Source organism: Colletotrichum abscissum (genome assembly GCF_030869225.1).
Source record: "Colletotrichum abscissum strain IMI 504890 chromosome Unknown Scaffold_53.1, whole genome shotgun sequence".
In the NCBI taxonomy this organism is placed as follows: Eukaryota; Fungi; Ascomycota; class Sordariomycetes; order Glomerellales; family Glomerellaceae; genus Colletotrichum; species Colletotrichum abscissum.
The window spans coordinates 268630-296243 of NW_026850465.1; the positions used below are offsets into that span (position 1 = coordinate 268630).

Sequence of the window (27614 nt, forward strand, 5' to 3'; positions counted from 1 at the left end):
GGGGTTTCCGCGGCTACCAGTAAATATCTTAGCACTTCATCATGTAGACGGCCATCAAAAGAGAAGAAAGCTCGCAAGATTCGTGCTGTCGATTAAGGAGGCAACAGTCAGCCTATCCTTAGCGACAGACCGTGAAGCAGGCGGCATGACTTGAAATCAGCTTCGTCGTCCGGGATGCGGCAACAATGGGGGCAAGTGGGGCTGAAGAGCGTCGTTCAGACAGCGTGATGGCACTCAAATCAGCGGTGCGAAATTATGCATAGGTACCATGCCGGGATAAGAGCCTCAAAGTCGTTGTCTGGAGCAAAAGAATCAAAGGTTGCCGAAAATAGCTACAACAGAAGTAAGCGAGACACATGGAGACTGGCTTGTGCAGAAGTTCGTATTGGGGACGCGAAGGAATCTAATTCCTATTTGTTGTCGCCACGGGTGGTGGAGGGAAAGGCGGTATGATTGGGTTGGTCGACTAGCGAGTTATCGCAATTGACGGATGACGGGTTTTGACGAAGAGAGTCCATGTTTCACTACCAAAGTTTGACGTACGTTTGCTTGAGATACTTACGCAAGCACGGCAAGGTTGGCAAAGTCAGTTGGGTAGGTTCTGTGTACCCAGATAATCGAGGTGGTGGCTTATTCCCAGTTTCGAGGTGATCATTCTGGCCTCTAGGCAGTGAGTGACTGAGCTGGCAGCGCATTGAGTCTGAAGTCTCATATTATAATGCAATTCGAGTCGATTTTCTTTTTGAAGGGACGGACGATGATGTTTCGAGAGCATGCACGAGTATAGATACGATGGCTATGGCCAAGGATGTGTTGTGCGAATGAAGTGTCGAGTTGTGCAATTGGGGGTATAGCAGCCAGATGCTATGCATGGAGAACCCGTCAACCATGATTAAATGCTGGTCCATGCTGGCAGGTTTTTCTTGCTGTGCGTTGTAGTAGCTCGGGTTTCTGTGGCTCAGCCAGCAACAACATCGATAGGTATTCCTGGCCGTGGACGCTGGAGAAGCCCTCTGCTGGGATTGGAGCGTCGCACACGGCGCCGCGGGATGGACGATCCTCTGCGATGCATGTGCCTAGGCAATTTGCTCAGTGTCTTGGAAACTGGGTCTGCCGGATTCATTGGGATCTCGATCCGGTGCCTTTCTTGGTTTTGCATCTCCCTCCATGGGGAATTGTGACGATGCTGCTGGTATTGATGCTCGTTTACAAGGTAGCACGCAGAGTCTAGCTGGATGCTTGCCAGCATATAGACGGGTACTGTATCGATCGGTGGTCTAGGTTTCGTCTGAAGTCGTAGTTCTGTCCTGCCACAGTCATGTTCAGTTGATGATCCTGGCAGATTGGCCCATGCGCGACTCTCTTCATCTCCGTCCAAATTGTTTCCCGAAGGCGAACAGTGTGTCGGTAACCGGAAGGGGAGACGAGGACAAGGGCAGAAATTTGTCGGCCAAGTGTGCCGTGTGCTCGTTACCGTAAGGTACTGTAGCATTGGACGGATACGCATAGAAGGTTGTCATTCTGGATGTAGTCAAGTTACAACAGAGTCCGCTCAAAAACAGAAAGACAGGCGGACTGGTGTACTGCGTATGCTGGCGCTGTAAGCACGGCGACTGGAGATGCCCGTATGCAAGTCACAGATGCGATTGAACTGCCATCTCAGGCCTGAAGCGTGCTTGGGCTGTGCATGTCCTTGTCCTTGTATTGCTCTGCTCTGCCTGCTCTGCCTGCTCTGCACGAGCTCACTGAGCGTTGTGGTACTGCTGGGTCACTTGATGGTTAGCGGAGGTGGTTTTGGTGATTAATCGGAGGACGATGCCTTACTTGACATGCCATGATGCCAGTAACACCTAAGGAATACCTAGATTGCATAGAGTTTGGCGTGTTATTTGGCACCATTGAGTGCGCGACGGATGGCATTAGCCACATCCAGGTCAGAGACAAGGTCTCACGCCAGCTGTTGGCGTTGAAATGGATCGAGGTGACCTAGCTTTGCGGAATTCCATCGGCACGTCATAGGGTGGCAGTCTTGGGTTTCAGGCCGGGCGCTAGACAAGCACTGCCATTGGGAAACCTTCTTCCCCTCGCCCTTGTCTTACCTTATGTACCGGCCCCCGTCGTCTGTCTGCTTTGGACGAGCCTAGGTTCGAGCGAGGTTTGCGCTGGAGAGCGATACAGATAGGTGGTGTACTCGCATGGTTCGTAGTTGGACAGTCTTGACAGTGTCCCTGCGTGAGGCCACTTTAGGTGTTCGTAGCCCCAAGAGAAAAGAAGGGGTCCAGGGTATTCATAGCGGCGAAGCGAAGACTAACGAGCGGACAAGCCATGTCTGGACCTTGTCAGTGAGTCGGCTGGGCGACGAGACGAATTGAGCAAATGGTCGGGTGGGCTCGTTGTGACATGCACTGGGCAGACAAAACTACGTAGTAAGTACATGTACAGAATATTGAGGGCCCAGAGACCGAGAGAGAGTGTGTGTTCCGTAATAAGGTAGCCAATTTTCTCAGGTCGCTCCCACTTTTGGCTGACCTGACCTGAATTGAAATGGGTTGAGATGGGCCCAGGCTGGCAGGGACGGGGCTCGGCTGCGCCTTACTGAGTGGGGAACTGAACATCCATGGCCTGGCTGAGGGGGGTGTCCAACGGGCAGCCAACCGGCAACTTTGAATGCGCCCGGGGACCCCTTGGATTTGTGGCTTTTTGGGGGGAAGAATGATGCGGATGGATGGATTGATGGGGAGTGGAAGGGCAGGAACCTGAGAAGGAAACGGAACCCAGCGAGCAGGCACCCAGCAAACTGCACCCTGGGACCTACCTACCTAACCTACCTACTGTGGTATGGTAAGCAGATGCTGTGAGGAAAGGAAGGAAAGGAAAGGTACATCGGAGCAAGTACCTTCTCTCCTATCATACGAATACATTGGAAAATGTACTTTGAAGTTCCTAATCCTATCCCTTCACGTCTCTTTCCTGCGGCCTCGCCCTGGACGGTGCTGGGCAACTGGGCTGCTCCCAGCACTTGGCCAGCGCACTGATGAGTTCTCAATGGCCGACAGCACCGAGAACCGAAGACGAACTGAACCTCCACTGGACTCATTCCATCCATCGTCTTACATACAATGTGTGAGCTGTCCGTGGCACGGGAGGGCGGCAGGGCGACAAGGGGCACCAAGGGCGAGTAAACGTGCGGACAAAAGACCCGAGAACATGAAGTGAGAACGCTCAGCCACATCCATCTTGCAGTAGAATCGTTTCCGTGTCGCACCTCAGGTCAGCTCTTTTACCTGCATCCCAGAGCAGAGCTGGGCCAATTCTGCTGTCTTGTGCTGAGCTGGTCGACCGATCCGCACCTCACAGGCTCACCTTGACAGGGGTATGGGCTTGAACGGGCATGGACAGGGGGTCTGCGAGGTACATTCTCCAAAGTCGCTTTTCGCAAAAGAAGGATGAGCAACCAGAGAAGGATCCCTGGTATCCGTACCTTCGGAGTACTCTTCCAAAGTACTTGCTCCCCCGGCTCACTCCAACTCTTCCTTCCATTGAGCTGCTCTCCCGCGCAACAACATCCCGTCTTTCCTGCCTGCACCTGCACCGCCGACACCACCGACACCACCACCACCACGACGCACACACACGTCGCTCAGTCAGACAGAGACACACCCACTCAGCCAACATTCCTCCCTCTCCCCTCCTTGAATTTTTCATTCTCCCATAGCACAGGCCAACCTACCACGCGACAAACACATCATCGGCCAGAAGCCAAATCGTACGGATACTGGAAGGAAAACAATTTGACAAAAGAATAGCAAGCTTGAGATCACGGTATCGCGCCCAACGAATCGAGAAACGAAATCACGGCGACAATACAATACGAGGCGACCGCTGTAGTGCCCCCAAGATGCCGGGATTTTAGCACACCACTCCCGTCTTTCTCCTCTTTGCCTCAGTGCGTCTTTCGTTCACCCTACGCCGCTTCATCCGTCCCGCTTGCCTCTGTAGCAGCGTTCGACTACACGCCAGGCGGGACGCCTGTCCGAAACATGCGAATGCCTCCATCTGCTCCTCCACGAGACCTACCCCATCCTGAGAGCGTTCCAAGACATGCAGTGATAGTCCACCCTGGACGTGGAAAGCGCGTTCCTTCGCTGTCATTCCAACTCGTCAAGTCTTTACATTCGCTGTCGAGGCAGAATCCTCGCTCGCCTCTTCAAGGATCCCAATATCCTTCATCACACTCGCTCACGATGGATAGAAGCCATGGTCGCCGATTATCGCCACTGCCATCTCGAATCCGTAGATCTATCGTGGACTCCTTCGGCGCGCTGCTCACCATCTTTCTCGCCTGCCTGCTGATAAGGCCTGCCACCGCAGTTCTGATCCCTTTCGACAACTGCCTGCCCGACAGCTACCGAAACTTCAATCCCTTGCCGCTGCAATGGAGTCCCGTATACATAGACGCTCGCTTCGACACCGAAAACCCAGATCACCTTCTTCAAATCATCGTATGGGGCAATGTGTCTGGCTCTCTTTACAAGGTGGATTTGCCTGCAAAAGGCGATCCGCTCTGGAACGATCCTACCCACACGGATGGCAAAATCCTCGACTACACGAGGGAAGGGAACAAAGTCACAACTCTTGCCAGCAAGGTCAATTTCTTGACCTATGAGCCATTCAGCAACGTCTCTAGTTTCTGCAACTACAGCCTGGTCAATGGATCGTGTCCTCTTTCCCCTGTTTTCAATGACACGGCTATGTAAGTATCCCATCGACCAGGGCAGTTTTGTCGCAAGTCAACTGACATCCTCAAGTACCTACCCGTACGGGAACTTGCCCTCCGTCAACATCACGGCAAAGATGGATTCATCTTATGCCTTTACTTCCCTAGCTGCGACATTGCAAGTCATCTACGGTGACGACTCTGCCAAACATATCGCGTGTGCCTCCGCCACTGTAACTCCGGATCTTGGGAGCATACGCGATCTTCTGCGTTATCTGCCGCTTGTTGTTCTGCTCTTCGTAGGATTTGCGACCATGTTCGCCTCCGTATTCAGCCCGTGGGGTTCGACAGATATATTTCACTGGACGACTAATTATGGACGAGATGCTGATCTATTGCGCCTGGTGACCCCGGGATTTGGAGACTGCCTTCAGTACATCCAATTTGTGGCTCTTACCGGAGGACTTACTCTCAACTATCCCGGATTTTACCAACCGGTTGTCAGCCAGGTGGGTTGGTCCGCCCTGATGTTCAACGAGAGCTTCGTGAGCAAGTCCCCAGGCTGGCAAGCAATTCAAGACGGCATTTACGTGACCAATGGCACCTATGGACTGCACCAGTATGCACAGATGGTGGGTATGACCGATGTCGAAGATATTTGGGCGGGAACCATGGTCTGGGTCTGCGTCATCGTTGCGGCCCTTTTCGTTCTCATCCAAATCGGCTTTTTCTTCCGATGGGTGCTCCGTTTCATCAGCGATACCCCCGAAGAGGACCTCCGTGCTAAGAACATCCCGTTTTCTGTGGGTAATGTCGTGCGTGTCGTCTTCAATTACCTTCTGCTGCCCATTGTGGCACTGTCGACATTTCAACTAGTGGTTGCCAGTCAGTCGCGCGAGTTTGCTGTTGCTCTAGCTGTCATCACCCTTCTCATGCTGGTATGCTTTGCCGCATGGCTCCTTTATCTGATCTTCAGGACTCGGCCCCGGGCCGTCTTATTCGATGATCTACCGACGGTATTGCTTTATGGGCCCCTTTACAACACCTACTCGGACGAGGCAGCAGCATTTGCGCTTATTCCTGTTACGCTCACCTTCATACGCGGCATTGCGATCGGCGCCGTGCAGCCTGTTGGCATTGCACAAATCGTTCTGCTTGCCATTTGTGAAGTCGTTCACCTCTTGACCCTTCACGCCTTCAGACCTTTCCAGTCTCCGACATCTATGAACGCCTACCACACGCTCTTTTCTGCCTTGCGGTTCACCACCGTCATGCTCATGGTCGCGTTCGTACCGCAAATGGGTGTTACGGAAGGTCCTAAAGGATGGATCGGCTACACCATTCTCCTTATTCACGCCTGTGTGCTGGTTCTGGGATTCTTCCTGAACGCACTGCAAACAATCATAGAGGTAACTGCAAGGCTAATGGGTGCTGGAGGAGACGACACACGGGGTCTGCAGCGGGGCGGGTTATCAAAGATATTCGGCATGCGACAACTGCAACGTCGTACCTCTCGAAGGGAAAATGGTCCTTCAAGAGCTAGCCAACTGTCGACGACGGGCATGCTCGACGCTGACGAAAACTCAAAGACTGGATACGTCATGCGGGGTGGCAGATTGAGAAGCGAGTCGGCGGGAAGTGGCTTCCTCCTCAGAAGCCAGCAAAGGAGTTCTTCCGCACTAGACAGCATCGACCCGTATACCGGCCAAGCTCGCAACTTCGACAGTGGTAGCAACTTTACGCCGACAACACCAGGTGAAGTTAGTACATTCTCTTTCTTGCCGTCACCTGCTGCAGCCACACGACCTCCCGCTGCTGTCACCGTCGAATCTGCCGATCCTTACTATCGACCTCCGCGACGGCGTGGCGACACTCTCAATGGATCATCCACGTCCCTTCCTCACAGGGCCTCCGTCGCAGACTCTCGACGGTACAGCCAGGGGGGAGCACACCTCGGCGACACTACAGCAGACTTGGAAGCACAACTGTCAAGGGGCCCAACACCCGCCCCCCAAGCCATCAACTTGACTCCGAGAGCAGATTACTCAACGAGAGAAGTGGACTTCTACTACGGCGTTCGAGGACCCGCTCTCAACTCGGAGGGCATCGGCCGTAAACTGAGAACTGGCCCGGCCGACCCGACCAAACCAATGGCTACTGCTGCAGGATGGTTCCGCAACATGTTTGGGGGCAAAACAAAGGAGAAGGGCAAAGGATTCGAAGTTGTGCGAAGCTCGCGGATGCCACCGGCCATGCGTGCAGCCGCCGACGCAGAGTACGACGCCGAGCCCCCACCAGAGGGAATACCGGTGGCCATGGGTGTTTTGAGAAACGGGCCCATTGAATCGGATGACGATGAACCGAAGAACAAAGCGGCACGGAAGCACCCCGAGAATGCAGAGAACTCGGAAAACCTGCTCAACGATGATGGTGTTTCGGTCATCTCGGTCGAATCGGAAATCGAAGAAATCGGAATACAGAAAGTGTCTGATGCACCACCAACCTTGCCAGGCATCGCGAGTTCTGGCAGCTTCAAGCTGCCCAGTCGGGTCCCTTCCAAGGCAAGCAGATCAGCCTCACAGAAACACAGGCGCCAATCCACGGAGTCGGACATACCCGAAATACCTCGGAAAAGCTCAAAGAGAGATTCTGGCATGGGTCGGGGGCATTCCCCAGCTCCATCGTTCAACCTTATACCGCCAACGTCGCCTGCTGGGCCATTACATGGCGAGCCTTCAGGAAGCACAACGGCACAGGGTAGCCTTACGTCGTCTCCAAACCCCGGGCGACTTCCCTTCGAGCGAACAGAATCTCATCAAAAACGACTCTCTTCCAACGGTTCATCCCTGGAAGAATTCAACATCCGTAGAACGCCAAGCACCGAGCGGCCAACCAGCTATGGGGTAGTCGCGCAGCACAGCATTAGCAGAGTCGACCCTGGCTCCGATCAGCATGTCGATCTACTCGGCACTTCTGCCGAGCTCGTCGACGAACGAGGGTCTTCCAGCAGGAGCTCGTCGGCGGGAGCCAGAGGTCAGTAGGGCAGGTTGTGACTTTACTAATGCCTACTTTCCTTTTTTCTTTCTATTTCATTCTGTCTAGGTCACTTGATGCCATCTCAAGGTGGTTAATGAGTCTCATTGTACACGATGTATAAATTCACAAGAGGGGCTAATTCCTCTGAGCAAGCGGAGCGGGATATGGTTGGGAACGGAGTACGGTTGGTTCAATTGTCCTTGGTGATTATTAGCGACGGCGTCTCAAAAACTGGACCAGGCTGGTATCTGATGGGCGGCCTGCCATGCTTATCATCGAGGATCTCGTTATTTTATGGACGATGGCGGGGCCAGGAATTATATCTAGTTATGACACTGCCTCACCAGGTTGCCCAGTCCCAGATCAACATCTTAATGAATGACTATTCTTTTCACTTGCTCGTAGTATATCGCAGTCCCACGGAGTTATGCTCTCAGAGTTGCCGTAAACCATGTAGCTGGGTTTGGCTGGGCTATTACGGTACGGAGCAGTCGGCTTTTTTCTCGGTCTTGGGTACGCCGGACTACGATGGTCTATTACAGGTGCACCACGTAAACTCTAGTGATTTACTGAGTCACTAAGGTTGACGTTGATCCCAGTCTGACGATCAAGAGTACCATGATTAAAGGTGAAAAAGGTAATGGGTCTAACTACCTAGTTCACCACCCAACTATAGCGCGTCGGTGAGGATTGGTGAGGATCGGTGAGTGGGAGGTTCTCGGTGTCGAATAACCCCGCCATCGTCATGGCGTTATCGATAAGATCACAACGATGCGATAAGAATTTTTTTTCGACTGGTCCAGTTTGAACCCACCATTGCGACTCTGCCTTGCCTCATGAGTGCAGCTCATTCTCACTCATATTGATCAATTAGATTCCTTGCAACGCATTCATGAAAATTTCATAAACCTTCAGTCAAGAATTATCAGATACCTCTTCGCCTGAACAGCAAATATTCTCAAAACAAAATGGCGCCAACTCGCCCCAACAAAAAGTCAAAAAAGAGAACACAAAAGAAGCCCGCCAACGCGGCTCACAAGCTGGTCGAAGCCGCCACAAAACTGACAGAAGGAGACTTGGAGAGCGCCTACTCAGCTGGCAAGGAAGCCCTCGATGTCACAGGTGCAGGGGGCGACTATGAGCTGGCGGCGTTGAACCTCCTGGGCCAAATCAGCATCGAGATGGGCGAGGTCGACGAGGCGAGGGCGTACTTCTTGCGCGCCGTCGAGCTGGACCCCGAAGGCGCCCTCGACGAGCGCATAGGCGGCGGGCCGGAAAAATTTCTCTGGCTCGCGCAGCTCAGCGAGGAGGGAGGGCAGGATAGCGTCAACTGGTTCGACAAGGGCGCGCAGTCGCTGCGGGGCCAGATCCAGGCGCTTGTGGACGTTGGCGACAAGAAGCGCAGCGCCGAGCAGGGGACGGCGCTCGAGGAGAAGAAGCAGAAGCTGGGCGGGACGCTGTGCGCCGTGGCCGAGGTGTACATGACGGACCTGTCGTGGGAGGCGGACGCGGAGCAGAGGTGCGAGGCGCTCGTCACCGAGGCAGGACTGGTCGCGCCCGACTCGGCCGAGACGTGGCAGACGGTGGCCAACGTGCGGATATCGCAGGAGAAGATTGACGAGGCCAGGGCGGCGCTGACGAGGAGTCTGGAGCTGTGGGTCGACTTGCCGCCGCTGGATCCCAACGTACCGGCGTTCCCTACGCGCATCAGCCTAGTGCGGCTGCTGCTGGAGGTGGAGATGGAGCAGGAGGCGATTGAGGTTCTCGAGAGGCTTGTCGGCGATGATGACCAGAGTGTCGAGGCGTGGTATCTCGGCGGGTGGGCTCTGTTTATTGCAGGCGAGAAGGTCAAAGCCAAGGGCGAGGCGGCCAAGCTGGGCGAGGACGAGGAGGACTGGAAGGTTACGTGGGATACGGCTCGGCGGTGGTTGATGCGCTGCTTGAAGCTGTACGAGGCTCAGGAGTACGAGGACGAGAGGCTGGGCGAGCACGCCAAGGAGCTGTTCGCCTCTATCAACAAGGAGCTCGGCGAGCCCCCGGCTGGCGCAGAGGATGAGGAGTACGACGATGGTTGGGAAGATGCCGGTAGTGATGATGGCGAGGCGATGGAAGAGTGAATGGCGGCATGGCATGGTTTGGCACCTCCATATAAGACAACAACGTTGATGATAAACGTTATGAACACTGGGAAGTTTTCTTCATCGACTGGGCACTTGGGAGTTTGGAGTTTGGTACTAGGAAAAGTTGTCAAAAGTCATGAGGTCCCTCTTTCTCCGCAAGAGGGGTCGTTCATCGAGGCATATATAGATGAGGTTCGAGAGCCACAACCGCAACCATTTTCTTCTTCGATTGCCCATTTCCAAAAAAAAAAAAAACGCCAAGTAAATGCACTGGATTTGTTTTTCCCTTCATGACGGGTGCTATACCGCCTCAACCTTGAGCTTCTCGACACCCTCCGCCAGCCCCCCTTCTTCCTCGTCATCAAAGTCAGCCTTACTAGCGAGGCCACGCTCCCATAGTTGTCTGCCCGTCAGCTTGACCGGTTCCTTGACCTTGGCCTTCTTCAACTCGGCGAGGCGCTCCTCCTCTTCCCTCTCCTTCAACTCCTTCATCTCCTTGATGAAATCATCGCGCCACTTGAGGAACGTCTCGGGTGTCACGGGTGTTCCGTGGAACTTCTTGTTCTCCTCGCGCTCGGCGGCAGCGGCCCGCTCTTCCTTCTCCTTCTCCTTCTCCTGCTTGCGCTCCTCGACGAGCATCTCTGCTGCCTCCTTCAGAGCCGATACGAGGGAGAAGACCATAGCCATGCCTAGGTTCTCCTGAATCGTCTCCTCGAGACCTTGGAGGAGCCGCTCCTTGTCCTCCGCCACGCTGAACCACTCGTAGGGCGCGGCATCACGCACGGATTGCAGGTCGAGGGTGGGTGGCTCGTCGGGGTATGCGTCTGGGTATCGGACCTGAAGGAACATTGTTGGCGGGTCCTCCTCTTCGCCGGGGATGTCTAGGGCGATTTGTATTCTGAACTCTGTCTCTGAGATATCTGTGATCCGGGGTTTAGTGGATGGGCTGGCTCAAGGTGGCATGGTGGGGTAATCGTACCGGTGATCTCATCTGGGAAGATGGATTCGAGCACCTCGCGCTCCTCAACTTGTTCCTCGCGCCCCATTCTGAGTGTCTGTATCTTCGAGGCGCGTTCTGGGAGCTTGGGACAATGCGCTGGTTGCTGGTTTGTTACTACAAGACGCTGTTGAAGATGTAGCTGGCGGCTCAAAGATGGCCGTTGATGGCAGAGAGGTACGTACATGCACGGTGGTGGGGTGGTGAGTTGAATCCAGCTTAGCGTGGTTCTGACCGCCCGGCAATTCAAATAAAAATTTCAGAAATTCCCTAAGCAATTGCGACCGCTGTAAGTTCCCACCCGTGCAGTCCAGTCGCTCTGCTTTCTTTGTACGCCGAGAAAACGTTCACACTTTGCGATCGATATTCCGGCTGTCCACCACAACCACAACAGCCAGCCAATTCCACACAATGGCTTCCACCGGTGTCAAGAGAAAGAGTGCCCCTGCCGCTGGTAAGGGTGCTGCCGACGGCAAATTCAACAAGAAAGCCAAGGTCGAGTCGAAGAAGAAGGCCCAACCCGTCGAGACCCCCGAGGAAGACGATGAGGGAAGTTTCGAGGATGACTCTGAGGACTCGGACGACGGCGGTGTCCAGCTCACCCCTCGCGATCGTGCCCAGCAGGCTCAAGCCAAGGACAAGAAGGATGGCGCCAATGGCGCCGACAAGAACAAGAACTTTGAGAGAGGTAAGGAACCTAGGCGATGGATTGCCTGACTGGCGCAAGCTTGCGATTGTGCTGACTGGGATTTACAACAGGTCAAAACTCGAGAGAGTCCCATGCCATTCAAAAGAAGCTCGCCCTGGAGCGCAAGATGGCCAAGCCCCTCGCCGACGAACTCGCTCGAACCAAGAAGATCTGGGAGAGGTTGAGGAGGAAGTCCCACGTTCCGTCCGAGGAGCGGAAGCAGCTAGTCGATGAGCTCTTCACCATCATCACCGGCCGCGTCAAGGAATTCGTCCTCAAGCATGACGCCACGCGCGCTGTTCAGACCGCCCTCAAGTACGCCACGGCTACCCAACGGAAACAAATTACCCGCGAGCTGCAGGGCACCTACACCCAGCTTGCCGAGAGCCGGTATGCCAAGTTCCTCATCGCCAAGATGGTGGTGCAGGCCGACGGCGAGATCAAGGATCTCATCATCCCCGAGTTTTACGGTAAGGTGCGGAAGTTGATCAACCACCCCGAGGCTTCATGGATCTTGGACGACATCTACAGACAAATCGCGACGAAGGAGCAGAAGGCCATCCTTCTGAGAGAATGGTACGGACCCGAGTTTGCCCTCCTCGAGCGCAGCAAGGACGAGAAGCCGACTTCCGACCTCGCGACTATCCTCGAGCAGAACCCCAGCAAAAAAGCCTACATCCTCAAGAGTCTCAACGACATGATCAACTCGCTGGTTCAGAAGAAGATGACTGGTTTCACGATGCTTCACGACGCCATGTTGCAGTACTTCCTCAATGTCGAGCCCGGCACGGAAAACTTCAACCTGTTTGTTGAGATGATCAAGGACGACGAGGAGGGTGATTTGCTGAAGAACATGGCCTTCACCCGCTCTGGATCCCGTTTGGTGGCTCTGCTTCTGGCCCACGGTTCCTCCAAGGACCGCAGAAACTTGCTCAAGGCATACAAAGACAACTTCGTGCTGATGTCGGGTGACCCCAACGCTCACATTGTGATCCTCACCGCTTTCGATGTCATTGATGACACGAAGATGTCATCAAAGGCCATCTTCCCCGAGCTGATTGGCGACGACAAGGAGAAGGCGACAGACAACATCGTTGTTTCTACATCAAATCCCTTCGCCAAGGCCACGCTTCTGTATCTGTTGGAGGGCCAGACCCGCGCTCTCTTCTCCGATAACATGAGCGACGACCTTGCGATTCTCAAGGAGGTTCATGCAATTCGCCAAACCACCAGTAAGAAGGACGCCGAGATAAGAAGGAAAGAGTTGGTTGCTGTTATGTCACCTGCGCTCATCACTGCCGTTGTCGAGGCTGCACCGGCTTTGGTCGCAGACCCTTTCGGTTGCCAGCTGGTTGCGGACGTGCTGCTCTCTGCGGAGGGTGACAAGACGGCAGCTCTTGAGGCCGTAGCAGCGGTCGCTGAGGGCAACCCTGGCGCGGAGCCCATGGAGGTAGAAGGTGTCCCTACCCCTGTCCACGTCTCGCGGACAGCATTTGGAGGCCGGTTGATCAAGACGCTTATTGCAGGAGGCAAGTTCAACAAGGAGACCGGCAAGGTCGAGCCCGTTGAGCCGCCATTGAAGTTCGCCGATATCCTGTACCCGATCATCAAGGACTATATTGTGGACTGGGCCACGGGCCCAAGTTCCTTTGTCGTTCTCAACATGTTGGAAGCCGAGGACTTTAGCCATGCTGCTGAGCTGAAGAAGACGCTCAAGAAGCACAAGAAAGACCTGCAGAAGGCTGCCACTGAAGAGACGGCCGAGCAGAAGGAGGCCAAGGAGGCCAGAGCCCAAAAGGATAGCGAGAAGGGCGCAAAGAAGGGCAAAAAGGGTGCAAAGAAGGCAGACAAGCCTGTAGGCAACCTTGGCAGCAAGCTTCTGTTGGAGAAGTTGTAAGCGATACCGTATAAAACGTAACCGGACTGGCGAGCCAAAAGTTCTTCCCAATGTTTTGAAATACCCACACAGGCGTGGCAGTCTGACTACCTGGTGTGTCGATGGCGTGCAATAGGTTTAGCTGGAGTGGTGGCATTAATAGATGGAGTTGGTTTGGCTGGTTTTTGATTCAAAGCTTTTGGGCGTTGCCCGCCCATCGAGCGGGGACATGTTTTCTCCATCGCAACCGTCCTTGATTGAGATCTAGCCGCGCATCTGAGCCTTTCCCGTCGGCTAGGGGCCACCCGTTTATGCCGACCACTGTCTCGGACCGTGACGCGGTGGCAGAAGTAACGGGTCTGATGCATTTGGCATTCGGGCTTGTGCGACGTTGCTGTTCCGTTTCCGTCTTCTGGTGATTCTGGCCCTTGCGTCTTTTCGCGAGGGGCGACATTCGACCCATACCCAGCGAAGCACTCATCCGCGAGCAAACACCAACGCAGTCGTCCCCCGAACGCGGCGGGCAGGGCCATGAAAGAATCACGGGCCAGAATCGTCCTGTAGTACAAGATGACGTTTATTGAACGTCTCTGTCTGAGACGTGGGCACCTTAGATTCCCGTGTAAGTGCAAGCCGAGGACTGTAGTGCTGCCTTGGCGGGATCGTCAGTCCGAATTTGAATGCCTTCAAGCACTGCATGGAAAGGGTCAACATTCACCGGGTCACCCGAGCACATAGACCAGTGTGATGAAAGAGGAAGGTACGTTGCAGGCAGGTAGGTAGCTACCTCATGGTAGGCAAGGTAAGGCAGGCACGAGATGAGGCCGGTCACACAACCGTCCCTGCCTTCCTTCCATCCCAAGTGACAGACCGACAACAACCCACCGCCCGTTGAAAGCTCCTTCCCGTCCTCCACCTTGCCTCGGAAAAACTACTCCAGCCTGTTCACTTACCTATCACTACTGAGTTGGCAGTGCGACATTTCTCTCCTTCGCTGATTCACTTTGAAGGAATTCCGTCTTGTTACCTACTCCAAAGTTTCTCATCGTCGCTCATTTATCACACCTCCATTTTGCCTCATCCTTCGCCATTACCATCACCATCGTCATCGCAGCCACTGTTTCGATGGTGGCACACAACTTATTGACCCATTGACTGTGTCAAAGGTTTCCTTTGCTTATCACGATACCGGTTGATCTGTTCGAGAAGGAAAATAATCCGCCATCATGGGCGGCTTCATTCCCGCGAGAGAGGCGAAGGTATGCCCGATCGGTTCATACCACTACACCTGCTCTGGCTTCGAGGGTTGCTGTGAGGTGAACCCTTGTGAGACTACCAGATGCCCAGACGAGTACAACCCTTACTTGACTGCGACTGAGCTTCAGGCCCAGAAGACCATCGCATCTGTCGCCGCGCCGGTCTTGGTCTCCCCCACCTCATCCTCGTCGAAGGCATCCTCCGCTACCACTGACAAGAAGGCTCAGGCTTCGACCTCCTCTGACAATCCGACTACCACCTTCAGCTCGCCCGAGCCGACCGCAACCGGAGGTATTTGGCTCACTGACGATCGTGGTTCTCCAGCTTCTACCATCGCCTCCGATGATTCCACCGGAACTCCGTTCTATGTTTCTCCCCACACTTACACCCCAACGGCCCCTGTCGAGACCCAGGCCATCGACGCTTCGGCTCCTGCCTTGGCGGTCAAGTCTGATCAACATGACCTCCCGGTCGCTGCGCAGGCTGGCATCGCCGTTTCTGCTTTGGTGGTGATCTGTATGGTCATCGCCGCCTACTTTCTGTGCACCAAGCAGAGAAAAAAGCCCAGAGCTTCTCGAGAGTCCATCAGCTCCATTGGCAAAGACGGACGCAAGCACAGCTCAGAGGACGAGACCAGCCAGCCGGCCATGACTACCAATCCGTTCTGTCCTGAGGAGGTCTTTTCTCCCTATGGAAGTAAGCTGCTTTCTACTATCCACCATTGTCTAAGAGAAAGGAAGCTGACAACTAATCAGGACGCTACGAAGAGCCTCAAACTCGCTTCAACCGAGTTAATGATATGAGTGCCAGTCGCATGATGAATCACCCGGTTAGTCCCGATACCCGCGATTCGATGTCTATACGGATGGCGCCGCCGCCGATTCCTTCTCCTGCGATGTCACCTGGCACATTCAGAGCTACGACAGCCAGCCCCGACTTCTTGTCTCGCACCGCAACAACAACTCCCGACGTGGGCTATCGCACGGCCAATTCCACTCCTGACTTCACGTCCCGCATGACAACCCCGGACTATATGTCTCGGCTGGGTACTGCTACCCCTGAGCTCCATGGCCCCCCTCAGCAAGCAGCCATTGCTGAACTGGCTTCTCCTGGTCTGCCAAAGGTTGTCGAGATCCACAGCAGTCGTAGCGGCTTGCAGAAGTACAAACCGTACCGCCCCGACGGTGGCTCACTCTACCCTGTGGCGGAGACCACTCCCAGCTACCTCACCGGTACCCTGAACGCCACGGAACATGAGCGTTCTGAGGGTAGATACGTGACTAGTTGGTCAAAGTGGGATCCTGCTGCCTGAAAGCAAGTCAGCCGATACTGCTTGAAATCTTGGGGTTTGGTTCTGGTTCTGAGGAGAGGAAAGGAAATGGTTTCGGTTTTCGGTTTTCGGCTTCTGTCAGGCGTTGACGATACCCAGGCTTGCTTTTCGGATACGCGATTGCCTGATCTTGCTGGTTCTTGTCAGAGTAAATTCAACGCACAATTGGGATGGTTCAAATGGAAATGCAACAAATGGAAATGGGATTGGAGATTGAGATCAAAAGGTCGACCATAGCTAGGCCTATTAATAGTTATCTCTACTCCCTTCAATGAAGAAAATGAAGAATTCAACTCACCATGCTACTATGACCAGTGCCTACTCTAGGTCCATTAGTGATCAGTGAACGCCTTAAACAACTACCTCTGAAGACTATTGCATCGTTTTAGGAGTATGGATATGAACCCCGTTTGCCGAATTCATGGGTATTTGGTATTCAACACATACTTAAAGACAATCTGATCCCCTTCCGATTTACGCCAAACATGCAGTATATGCTTCTTGCGCAGAAGCACTTCCATAGCCATTCCATTTTCTCTTTCCTTGCCCTAAAACCATTGGCCATGCTCACTTCCTCATTTCCAACTGCGGAACAGCGTCATGAGCGATGGAGCAAGGGTGACTTTATTGGGAATGCCCAGCTCCTGACACCCCAACTCTCCGGTCTCTGCCCCGCCCGCCAAGCTGTGGTGCAATGTGTCTTGAGGTCAAGCCCGTCATCTGCTTTGAAGCTTGCTGATCTCATCGAGGAGTATTTGGAGATCATCGTCGGAGATCTTATCTTGTAGGGACGGAATGAGTGTCTTGGCTTCTTCGGCCGTTTCGCAACAAAGCGACCCTAAAGAAACAAATACGGTTAGCATTTCCATCACTTACAATCCAGTAAGTCACCCATTGGACTGGATTGGGCGCGGACCTATTTGTGCACGCTCAAACTTGGCGAGCTGCTTGTGTGCGGAGAGCAGTCGCTCGACGGCCTCGACATTCTCTTTCTGGCGGAATCGGGAGAAGGCATCCAGGTAGTTGAGAGTCTGTGTCAACATCCTACACAGAGAGAGAAAGAAATTGTCAGCAGTCTGAGAAGGCACAAAGAAGTGTGGTGACGAAGGGCATCGCTCAAAGAGCAAGTCGCCATTGTGCATTGGACGTACTCGGTCTCGTTAATGTTCTTGCGATCCATCTTGCGCTTGGTCACGAGCGCGTTGATGACGAGTGATGCTTCGGACAATGTGAGCGTGTCGACGTGTTGGAATTCACCGAGGTTGAGGATGGACGATGCCTCCTCGCTGCCCGGGGGAGGGGGCTTCGGGCGCGAGGTGGGAGCGTGATGCGACATCTTTTCTGATTCTTTGCGACTCGTGGTCGTTGATTCGAAGAGTGGGAAACTGTTCAAAAAGCTCGCGCTGTTCAGGAACCAGAGGGTCGGCCCTTTGCCAAAGGACCAGATGTCGCGTTGATTGCGGGGGATTTGGATAAGACGAATGGATTCGCGGGGGTGTGTGGTAATGAGCAGCCGTTGTCGGCGGAAGCTGGAGGTGAGAAGAAGGTGGGTTGTAGATGAGGCTGAGAATTTCCCAAAGGCGGGTGCTATGTCTTGGGAATGCCACCCCTGGTGCTTGCCTTGTCGCCCAGTGCAGGAAGATCCAGGTCGGGGAAAAAGAAGAGGATGTGTCCCACCGAGCGCGCCTTCCACTGTTTTTGGGGCTAGTGCAGGCACCAGAAGGGGCGCGGGGGGCGTTTATCCAGGGAGCTTGGTGTGGATTTAGCGACTGGGACTCGTGTGCGCGGAAAGGGTGAGGTGTGCGGAAGATACCTCTCTGGGCTGGCTGGCTGGCAAGAGGACCGGTACGAAGTACCAGGTCCCTCACCCACATCTCCTAAGCTACCTAACCTGAGGCCAGATGGGGATATCGAGAGCGACTGTATGAGTGCATGCTTCAGATATCGCATCGATGAGAACAATCTCAGATAATAACCATATTTCCCTTCCTTAGAGTCATCAGCTTTGAGTTGGTTCGACTACTGAAATTATGTAAGCTCCCTCTGGCCCCAAGTTAGGAAGGCCATTCACTGACCTCGGCGACAGGACCGTCTTTGCGCTCATCGTGATCAACAAGGCCGGAGGCTTGATCTACAACCGCACATTTCACGAGGGCGGCCTCAACCAACTGACGACAAATGACTATCTTGTGTTGGCAGGAACGTTCCACGGGTAAGAACACAAATGCCCTCAGTCGTTCATAGTGAGGGGGAAATGCTTACGCAACGTTCAAAAGCGTCCATGCTATCACCGCCCGGCTCAACCCTCTGATGAGCCGGCAAGATGCTGCAGCCGCTGCAACCGCAGCCAGCGTGACCGCGGCGGGCGGAATACCTGCACGGCCTGAGCCGCCAACGGGACTAGAGGTCATGGAGACGGAGAACTTTAGGCTGCAGTGCTTCAACACCATGACAGGCACAAAGTTCCTGCTCTTCACCGATACGACTCAGACCAACATCGACGTAACGCTTCGGAGGATATACGACCTTTACAGCGATTACGTCATGAAAAACCCGTTCTATCAGCTCGAAATGCCCATCCGCTGCGAGATGTTTGAACGGAAATTGTTATCATACATCCGGGAGATCAACAATCGATAGGTTCAGAGCAACGTCGCCACGGATGATAGACAAAGCGATGGAGATGATGATTCATGGGAGTCTGATTTCGTTTGGGTTGGGTAACGCTCATTGCGATACGGCGTTTGCAGGAGTCAGAGGCCCTTCTATTGAGCAGCATGTTCCTCTAGGACCAAGCCAATATTCTATTTTACATACTCGAGGTAGTGATCAGGCGAAGAACGAGTTAGAGACAACACAAAACATCTGTTTACGAAGTGTCCATCGAGTCGTCGTCCTTCTTGTCCTTCTTGCTGCTTGACTCGCCATCCTTGCCGAGGAGAGGCGCACCCTCGCCCTCTTCCTTAATGTCCTCAAGAGATCCTTTCTGGCCGGACTCGGCCTCCTCGCGAGCCTTCTTCTCCTGCCGCGCCTTCTCGTCCTCCATACTCATGCGAAGCGCAAGTGCCAGCTCCGGGTCCATGGCAGGGTCGAAGTCGAACTCGCCAAAGTTGCCGCCTCCGCCGCCACTTTCCATGCCGCTGCCACCGCCGCCGCCACCACCGCTTCCGCCAGCATTGTCTCCGAGGAGGATCGGGCTCGAAATGAGCTGGTCGCTAAGAAGCTTGCTGCTTGGGGGAATGACGACGAGGTTGGAGCCCTCACCACCCTTGACGCTCTCGTTGAACGCTTGCAGCTTCTTCTGCGTGTCGTCGTCGTCCAGGTCGCCGAACAGTACGAAATCGACCGAAACGTTGCCCTTCTTCATCTTCTTGGCCAGCTGAACTAGCTTCTTCTCTTCCTCCTCGATGGGCGAGCAGACGAAGACGATTATCCGTTGCCGTTGGGACTTGTTCTGACGGTGCTTAAGGGCAAGCTGATGGACACGTTAGCAAAAGGCTCGATGGCAAAGATGACAGCGTTTATACTCACGCCGGCAACCTGGATGCCAGTGGCAAGGTGTGATGTTCCCTTGATCTTGGTCTTCGTGCGGTGCAATCCATCCAGGATCTTGCCCTGATCTGTCGTGAGGGTGACCAACACCTCGGGGCCCTTGCCACCCATGCTCATCAAGCCGACCGAGGACTCGGGGTTTCCATTTGTGATGGTCTGGAAAATAACGTTGACGGCGTCCGCTTGAGAGTCGTATCTTGTCGGTTGGTAATCACCGTTACGACTGCTTTCGCTGTTGTCGACAACGACCATCACCGCTTCGAGGACCATCTTGACGGTTCGGGCGGGGCACCGGCGTGTGTTGCAGGAGGGAGGTTGTAATGTGAAATCTGAGTCCGAATATTTTCTGATGTCGTAGACGAGGTTGGAATCGCTAAAGTGTCCGAGGATGGCGGTGTTGAGTGGTGTTTGATCGTGCGAGCTTCAGATGGGAAAGGGAAGCTTGGTGTTCAACGTGGGTTAAGGTAGGCAGGGTGGGAGAGCTCCTGCGTAAGGCAGTTCAGCCTGGCGATGCTGGTTGCGTGAGGTACGAGTAGAGGTACCTGAGAGTAAGGGGAGTCGTTGCGTGATTGTAAGTATCGAGACTCCGGGCCAAGCGCCTTGACAAACGTTCGTATCAGGAAGTTACACTGTGTAAATATGAGCCCAGCAGGGCAAGATCCGAGTATACATCACGCTCGTTCCGCTAGACCTTACCATAGATGTTCCAAACTAGACCCTCTGTACGGAGTACTCTGCACTCTTACAAACCTCACCATGCCAAGTTCGAACGACGATTCTTCAGTTCTTCGTATCTGCGATCTTCGACGGTGTGTGCTGATTCCAGGAAATAAGTTAGACGCGTTGATAGGACTGCATCTGATTGTACGGATTCGGATTTCACCTGCTCCCATGAAATACACAGGGCTACCTAGGTATGGCTGCCGATTTTAGGTGGGCCCTTTGGAGATCCATGAATGGCCGGGACTGGCCAAGCTCCCATTGGCTTAGGTAAGGGTCTTCCGCTGTCACGTTTGTTTACTTTCTGGAGCACTAGCCACTCATAATAGAGCCTCCGCCCCATCATCCTTAGCTCCATCAACTTTCACACTCCCGTCGCGGTCAGGCACGTTGCTCCAGCGTCAAACGCTTTCACCCACAACGACTAGCAATCTTCAGCAGACGACATGCCTCCCGCGCGAACGAACAAGAGAAACTCTGATGAGATGGAGCAGCAGTCGACGATGTCACAGAGACAAATGGTTTCGGCCAAGGCTAGCACGCCTCCAATGCTGAGCAGCAGCCCGAGCAAGCGGCAAAGACTTGGAATCTCCCTGGAGCAAAAACAGGCAATCATCGATAACCTGCAGTTGGAGAGTCAGTAAATCCTTTGTGCTTTTGACCGCGTCATCTAAATATTCTATAGTCACCGATCGCGCCAGGCGACTGCGCGCGCAATACAACCAGCAGGCACAAACCCTTCGATCACGGATCCAGATGCGCGTCAATCGTGTTCCCAGAGCCATGTTGAAGATGACCATGGCCGACCTGGTGGCTAGAGCCATCGAACAACAGAAACGTCTTGAGGCCGCTTCGCGTCCGCCACCTGTTCCCGAGAAGGACTTCCCACCACGGGGGAGCCCGCATAAGCTGGCACCGCCAGCCCGCCCTGCCAAGCGTTTGAGGTTTGTTTACACATGGAATCATGGTATTTTGCCTCACTGACACAATATTGCAGCGATGCTATCGCGGGCGGAGACAAGGAAAACGAGCAAATTCTCAACCCCAAGAAGAAGCACCGTGCTGCCCCAGCGCCATTGAGTTCGTCGCAAGTCCTGTCGCCCACCTCATCCAACACCCGATCGCTGGCACGCGAGCGACCGCCTTCCTCGCCGTCGAAATCCTCCCAGATTGCGCGACCGACGTCGTCTCCCGTTAAGCAACATAACAGCGCCCGGTCAGCTCTGTCGAGTATGGTGGAGAAGGCGAAGAAGACTAGTCGCACAGCTCCCTCGCGTCCTTTGAATGCATCAACGGCCAGCTCGAACGCATCGGCGCCTGCACCTGCTACGGGAACGGCGCCTCCCACACGAACGCGACGAGCCAACACAACCACAGCAGCTAAAGCTCCGTCACGACCTGGAACGCGGACGGGCAAGCGAGTCAGCGACTCGAGTGAGGGCAGCACCGGAACAGTAGTCAAGAAGACAGCAGCAGGAGCACCCGCGAAGAGAACCGTAATGGGCACAATCAGAAAGGGAGTTGGCGCAGCAACTGCCAGGAAGCCCGCAGCGCCCAAGTCGGCTCCGGCATCTGCGGCGAGTACCACTAGAGTATTGCGGAAAAGGGGTTAGGTCTGCGAGGATTTAGAGGAGCAACCATTCGTTGTCTTGATGCCGTCACTTTCGTGGCGGGGCGTTTGCTGGGCGTACTTGGGCATAATCACTATGGATTGGATTTACATGGCGTATTGGGAATAATGACAGAAACATGATGACGACCAGGCATACTCAATTGATGGATTACGCCTTTCAAGGCTCAAGCTGTCGGGGCAGCCTTTTTCTTCTTGTCCTCGACCAACTCAATGTTATCCTCGGGTATCTCCTTATACTTTTCCAACAAAAACTCCTCAATCTCGTCGCTGACATCTCCTTGAACGACAATCTCCTCGCTGCCGCTTGGGGTCTTGGTGACGGACGAGCCAGTCGCAAACTTCTTTCCAAACTCCTTGGCAACCTTCTTATTCTCGAGACCGAATGACTCAAGGCCAGAGACTGACGTAACGTACTTTCTTTTGTTGCGCTCGATCCGCTTGATAGTGACCATGCTGTTGGCCAACTTGTCGGCTTGCTTGGCCTCTGCAGCTTCGGCCTTGGCAGCCTTCTTCTGTGCGTCTTTGGCGGCTCGCTTCTGGGCGTCTACTGAAAGGGATGCGGTTGCTTGTTCAAGAGCCTCTGTGGATGAAGTTGTGAGCATCTCGTCCCAGTGGCTTGGAGGTGCGGGACCTCATACCTGCTGACCAGATTCTCGCATAAAGGTCGGGATGCTTCTTCTCCAGCCAGTCCTGGCACTTCTTTACGGTGCCTCCATACTCACAGTACTAAATCGGGGCAGTTTCAATAAGTATTCCGAAGGCTTGCGGCATTTCGATTAGCCATGACGTACCTCTGGAGGAAGAGTGCAGACTACACGTGGGGCAACAGGTCAATATCGCGCCTCGAGAATTTGTATTTTCTGGAAGTCAAGTTTGGGCGTGTTGACTTACCACCACAGTAGGTTACATGGCGGCCTTGAGGCTCACCAGAGGTTTCTGACTTGTCATTGTCGGCCATCACGATCTGAAAGGGCCGTTTGTGACAGCAAAAAGGATCGCTCGGAAAGGATGTGAAGCGGAGGAATCGAGTAGTTAAGGAACGCGTGCCTCTCTCTCTTCTCGGTCTTCCAAGGACGGCCGACTGCGGGGTTGATTTCGATGGCGGGGCAATGGATCAACTGCCACAGCAGACCACCTCACCTTTTCTGCTTAGGTAATTGATGTGGCTAGTGATGTCGGAGGGGCAGGTAGGCATAGCTCCAGCCACAAGGAAGTTGACTGGCGCCGACCGCGCTGTCATGGAATGTCAAGCTCCAATTCACTTCCCCCACAGACATCACCAACAAGACGTGAACTCGGCATGCAAGTGATTCAACCTGCATCAACACCCCCGCCGCTCGCCGTTCGCATTCGGCCATGGTCTACGGAGCACTCCTCATGTGTTTCTCAAGGTGAGGTCACCGCCTTTGCTCGTGGCGGGACTGAAACGGAAAATTGTAGCATGAGAACGTTGACGCCCAAGCCTGAGCTCGGCGCACGCTGCTACACGGATCGAGCAGTCAAGACCGATATTTCACCACATTCTTGCATGAAGAGGCCGTATGAGCTCCATGCGACGGTCAATAGTTTGTTCTCCGCAAGGCCAGCTCAGAGACCTTTCAACTACTAGATGTAGCTTCGTCAAGTGACCAGCCATCCAATCCAGGTCGCTTCTAAGCGCCCGCTGAGCGCCTGTCATTATCATTGGTCGGTGGCACGATAGTTCTGCGTCCCCAATCAAGCTTGCTCCCACCTTCCCGCCTCCCGTCTTCGCGCGCGCCAGCCAGTCGACGCCGTGGACGCTCACAAAGGCCATGTTCTTCTTCCATGTGCTTAAATTAGATTCTCTTCCTTGGGTGCCCATTGGCCAGAAGACTTGTTCGTCGCTCGATGAATTAACCTTTTCGGACGGGGATGTGCTCGTTGTCTCCTCATCACTGCCTCCCATGCGCCGGTAGCACATCCCCATTCGGGCCAATGCAGTGTGTGCAGCAGGCGCGCTGCATTCAAAGTGCTACCTACTGACTGCAATGCATCATTCCAAAGATGCTGTGCTGTCCGTCTTGGGTGCGCATCTCACCGTTCCGTCGTGCGTTTGTGTGTGCGCATAACGTGTTCGTACTTCGCAACCCACTCGCGCGGCCTACTAGTTAGCCGCCTCCCGCCCATGCTACTGATGATGAGCAAGGCCTCATCAGAGTATATCACTTGGCCCCGGCCAACCGCCGAGCCTCCTCTATTCCTCCCTTTCCCTCTTCTCATCTCCTTCTCCGTGTCATTGCTGTTTGCAAACTAACCTTTAAGGCTTCGTTGATCGAGGCAGCCTGTCGTTTACACGATTTTCCTACTACCATTCAAATAATAACATTCACCAACGCAACGACGCCGGCCGTCTTACGACCAAAGCTGTTTTGACACCCAACGTCGCATTTTGCCTATATTTATACCGTTACAGCACATAGGAACCGCAAGTCTATATCAGGATATCTGACTGCATAGGGGAAAATGGCTGAGATTATTCACTTACCCTCATCGACATACAGACCTCCCTCCCCTTCGCAGGCTCGGAGGCAGGGGAGGTCACTTAATACTATAATGGAGGAGGAGAGCGAGGATGTACAGTATGCCACCGACAAAAGGCAGCTTAGGAGCCAAACATCAAACCTCAACATTGAGGCCTGGCTATCGCCCCTGAGCGACCACTTTCCCACACCAAGAGGCTTCCACTTCCTCTCCGCTCCCATCTTGCCGTCATCGCCATCAACTGTATCGGCCGATGAGAGCAGCTCTCCCTCAACATCTTCAAACCCGTGGAACAACAACAGATCAAGCGTCATGACCGATGTCACCGAGTTTGACGACCTATACGATGTTACCGATGAGGATGAGCCAGCCTCGCTGCGCCGAGTACCATCCCGCAAGGCCTCCGTGAGGCGGCGCAACTCTAGTCGCAATGAGATGGCCAAGCAGAACGCGACTGGTGCTCGCAGAGCTTTGCCTCCCCTCGTCATTCCCGGCGCTCGGAACACTTCTACGGATGATTGGTCTGCTGCTAGTCTCAAGAAGACCCTCGCATCACCAGTGCCACCAACACCGCCAACTCGCGTCGAGATGTCTCCTCAGGTCTTCTCATTCATGCAGGCGAAGCAGGCCCAAGAGATCCCTACAATCTCGGCACCACCATCACTCGATGGAAGCCTAAGTTCAGAGCAGTTGGCACACATGTCAGCACCGCCAACGCCCATCATCGGTAGCGACAATGGGAAGGAGGAAGACTGGTCTGGTGTGCGATTGCAACCCGGCGCGTTGGCAACTCTCCACGCCCTCTCTGGTGATAACGAGAGCCTGCACGAGCACGATCATGACCACTCAGACCAGGTTCTCGAAATCCCCCAAGAGCCCATCCCCGAGATGCGCCAACAGCCTCTGCGCCTATTCACCGATATCCGTCCCGAAGCACCGCGCGCGGCCGTCCTTACCCCGAACTCCCGCCGTCAGTCTCTGGCCGATCTCACCAAACTCGACATCCCTTCCCCTGGCGGCTTCTTCTCTGGGCTATCTCCCAGGACGAGGACAACATGGCACATGCCCGCGGCAAACATCGAAGATGTGGTGCCGCCAACATCCACTACCGCCGAGCAGTTCTACCGCTGCCCCTGGAACATGGACGCTTCTGTGCCCCCAGTGCCGTCAGCACCAGCCAAGCTAATCATCAGCGATGCTGCCGAAGACTTCTACCGCAGCTCGGTCCCTTCGGCTTCCGCAATTGTAGAACAAATCATCGAGGTGGACAATGAGGAGATGGATGAGGATGACATGCCAACTGCCAGGCCCATCGTCCCCGCCAACGCCTCAAGCTCATCGGTAACGCTTGCTGAGCCAACCTCCCCCGACGCCGAAGATGTACCGACAGAGATTGTGACGGTCTACGACCCCGAGTACGCTCGCAAGCAACATGAGGTTACCCTCTCAAACCTGGATCGCACTGAGCTCTGGCTCAGGGCCCAGCGCGCATACCTGAAGCCCGTCGAGGCTGCAGAGGAGACTGAGGAAGACAACAGCCTCGACACCATTCCCGAGGCTGCCGACGAGGAAGTTGAACACTTCCCTGAGCAAGAGATTCCTGCTTCTTTGCCCAGGAAGAAGATGGTCCGCTTCTCCGAGGTCGTCTCCAAGACCGATATCCCCCGCCGTCTGCCCTCCAAGCTCTCCAGACAGGAATCGGCCTACTACCGCGCCTTCCAGGATTACGTCGTCCGTTCCAGCAAGCAGGACGTCATCGTCCACCAGCTCCCTCGCTTCGAGGCCCTCCAGGCCCAGCGCGTATGCCTCCGCGAGTTCCACCGTAACCAGCTGCTCGGCAAGTACCAGCTCAGCGTTGTGCCCCAGTCCGCCAAGAAGCGCCTCAGTGCAAATGTTGCCCGCGGCGACGACATCCTCCACGACGACCCCGAGAAGCTGCGTCGCGAAAAGGAACACGAGGCCATGTCTCAGATGGCCATGCCCACCTGGCACGTCGCCGCCATGAAGATGCTCAACGGCGGCAAGCTCATCTCCGCCCCCGTCGCCAAGCGCCTCGGGCGTCTTTCCCGTATGGCACCTGGCCGCGACGGTGTCGCCCGCGACAGAGCCCGCATCCTGGATCTCGGAGGTCAGTCCGCGTGCGACTGGGCCTGGCACTGCGCCCTCCAGTACCCAAACACCAAGATCTACACCGTCACCACAAAGACGATCCGCCAGCTGTCGAACTCCAACGTCCGCGGCCCGCCCAATCACCGCCAGGTGGCCGTCGAGCGCCTGACCCGCCTCCCCTTCAAGGACGACCAGTTCGACCTCATCTCGGCGCGCGAGCTGCACAGCATCCTCAAGTTCGTCGGCGAGAACGGCGAAGACGAGTGGGAGACGTGTCTCAAGGAGTGCATGCGCGTGCTCAAGCCCGGCGGATACCTCGAGTTCTCGGTCCTCGACTCGGACATCATGAACGCCGGGCCCATGGGCCTGGCAAAGAGTGTCGAGTTCGGCTTCGACCTCAAGACGCTGGGCTACGACCCCAACCCGACAAAAATGTTCCTCGGCCGCCTCTCGCGCGCGGGCTTCGACGAGGTCCGCCGCGCGTGGATGTGCCTCCCCATGGGCGCCCGTCCTCAGTCCCAACAAACGCAGGCGAAGAAACCCCTGCCCTCGCTGCCCCCGCTCGCCGTGCGGGAGAATCCCGACGGCGAGGAGGTCAGAACGGTGCAGATGGAGGCCTTGGTCACTGGCAGCACGGATGGCGTCGCCAACGTCACGGGCATCGTCGGCGGCTGGAGCTGGGAGCGCTGGCTGCTGCGGTGCGAGATGGAAAAGGTCAGCGGCGAGCTGCGGCTTGCGGACACGGTGACGGCCGGCGCGGCGATGCGGGAGGCCGGCAAGAGCGTCGAGGGCGTCGCTGCCATTGTCGAGGAGGGACGTGGATGCGGCGCCGGGTGGAGGATGCTGAATGGTTATGCGAGGAAGCCCAAGACCGGCACGGGACTTATCTCTGTCGGTTTCGAGGTTTGAAAACATGCTCGCATGGAGTCGAGCTGATACCGAAACATCTTCTCTCCCTCTTATATATATAAACTACACCCCCCATTTCCCTTTGTTTTCCCTTTCCTTTGTTCAGATGCAATGATGGCAGGATGGGAATATGAGTTCGGAAGTGACGGAAAAAATCAAGTACATGGT

The 27614-nt window shown here is 54.8% G+C and overlaps 11 protein-coding genes across 11 annotated transcripts; 7 read left to right on the top strand and 4 right to left on the bottom strand.

Moving 5' to 3' along the window:
- Positions 1-4244: 4244 nt before the first annotated feature.
- Positions 4245-7758, top strand: CABS01_14387 (uncharacterized protein; the record flags this gene model as incomplete). The annotated part of the gene is made up of 2 exons (XM_060547726.1): positions 4245-4753; positions 4809-7758. The coding sequence occupies 2 exons, from the start codon at positions 4245-4247 to the stop codon at positions 7756-7758; spliced, it is 3459 nt and encodes a 1152-aa protein (XP_060393433.1).
- A 963-nt stretch (positions 7759-8721) lies between these two features.
- On the top strand, positions 8722-9870 carry CABS01_14388 (TPR domain-containing protein; the record flags this gene model as incomplete). Its single annotated transcript, XM_060547727.1, has 1 exon — positions 8722-9870. One exon carries the CDS (start codon positions 8722-8724, stop codon positions 9868-9870), a length of 1149 nt encoding a protein of 382 aa, XP_060393434.1.
- Positions 9871-10173: 303 nt separating this feature from the next.
- Positions 10174-10919, bottom strand: CABS01_14389 (RWD repeat domain-containing protein; the record flags this gene model as incomplete). The annotated part of the gene is made up of 2 exons (XM_060547728.1): positions 10174-10793; positions 10853-10919. The coding sequence occupies 2 exons, from the start codon at positions 10917-10919 to the stop codon at positions 10174-10176; spliced, it is 687 nt and encodes a 228-aa protein (XP_060393435.1).
- A 362-nt stretch (positions 10920-11281) lies between these two features.
- CABS01_14390 (CPL domain-containing protein) lies at positions 11282-13455 on the top strand (the record flags this gene model as incomplete). Its single annotated transcript, XM_060547729.1, has 2 exons — positions 11282-11558; positions 11630-13455. The coding sequence occupies 2 exons, from the start codon at positions 11282-11284 to the stop codon at positions 13453-13455; spliced, it is 2103 nt and encodes a 700-aa protein (XP_060393436.1).
- Positions 13456-14660: 1205 nt separating this feature from the next.
- CABS01_14391 (uncharacterized protein) lies at positions 14661-16003 on the top strand (the record flags this gene model as incomplete). Its single annotated transcript, XM_060547730.1, has 2 exons — positions 14661-15387; positions 15447-16003. 2 exons carry the CDS (start codon positions 14661-14663, stop codon positions 16001-16003), a joined length of 1284 nt encoding a protein of 427 aa, XP_060393437.1.
- Positions 16004-16737: 734 nt separating this feature from the next.
- CABS01_14392 (RNA polymerase Rpb4) lies at positions 16738-17357 on the bottom strand (the record flags this gene model as incomplete). Its single annotated transcript, XM_060547731.1, has 3 exons — positions 16738-16859; positions 16938-17065; positions 17173-17357. 3 exons carry the CDS (start codon positions 17355-17357, stop codon positions 16738-16740), a joined length of 435 nt encoding a protein of 144 aa, XP_060393438.1.
- A 145-nt stretch (positions 17358-17502) lies between these two features.
- Positions 17503-18661, top strand: CABS01_14393 (sybindin-like family protein; the record flags this gene model as incomplete). The annotated part of the gene is made up of 3 exons (XM_060547732.1): positions 17503-17516; positions 18108-18233; positions 18298-18661. 3 exons carry the CDS (start codon positions 17503-17505, stop codon positions 18659-18661), a joined length of 504 nt encoding a protein of 167 aa, XP_060393439.1.
- Positions 18662-18890: 229 nt separating this feature from the next.
- Positions 18891-19843, bottom strand: CABS01_14394 (von Willebrand factor type A domain-containing protein; the record flags this gene model as incomplete). The annotated part of the gene is made up of 2 exons (XM_060547733.1): positions 18891-19496; positions 19553-19843. 2 exons carry the CDS (start codon positions 19841-19843, stop codon positions 18891-18893), a joined length of 897 nt encoding a protein of 298 aa, XP_060393440.1.
- An 896-nt stretch (positions 19844-20739) lies between these two features.
- Positions 20740-21906, top strand: CABS01_14395 (uncharacterized protein; the record flags this gene model as incomplete). The annotated part of the gene is made up of 3 exons (XM_060547734.1): positions 20740-20929; positions 20979-21237; positions 21291-21906. The coding sequence occupies 3 exons, from the start codon at positions 20740-20742 to the stop codon at positions 21904-21906; spliced, it is 1065 nt and encodes a 354-aa protein (XP_060393441.1).
- A 184-nt stretch (positions 21907-22090) lies between these two features.
- On the bottom strand, positions 22091-22884 carry CABS01_14396 (translation machinery-associated protein 22; the record flags this gene model as incomplete). The annotated part of the gene is made up of 4 exons (XM_060547735.1): positions 22091-22506; positions 22565-22652; positions 22718-22737; positions 22818-22884. 4 exons carry the CDS (start codon positions 22882-22884, stop codon positions 22091-22093), a joined length of 591 nt encoding a protein of 196 aa, XP_060393442.1.
- A 1616-nt stretch (positions 22885-24500) lies between these two features.
- CABS01_14397 (methyltransferase domain-containing protein) lies at positions 24501-27446 on the top strand (the record flags this gene model as incomplete). Its single annotated transcript, XM_060547736.1, has 1 exon — positions 24501-27446. The coding sequence occupies one exon, from the start codon at positions 24501-24503 to the stop codon at positions 27444-27446; it is 2946 nt and encodes a 981-aa protein (XP_060393443.1).
- Between the last annotated feature and the right edge of the window lie 168 nt (positions 27447-27614).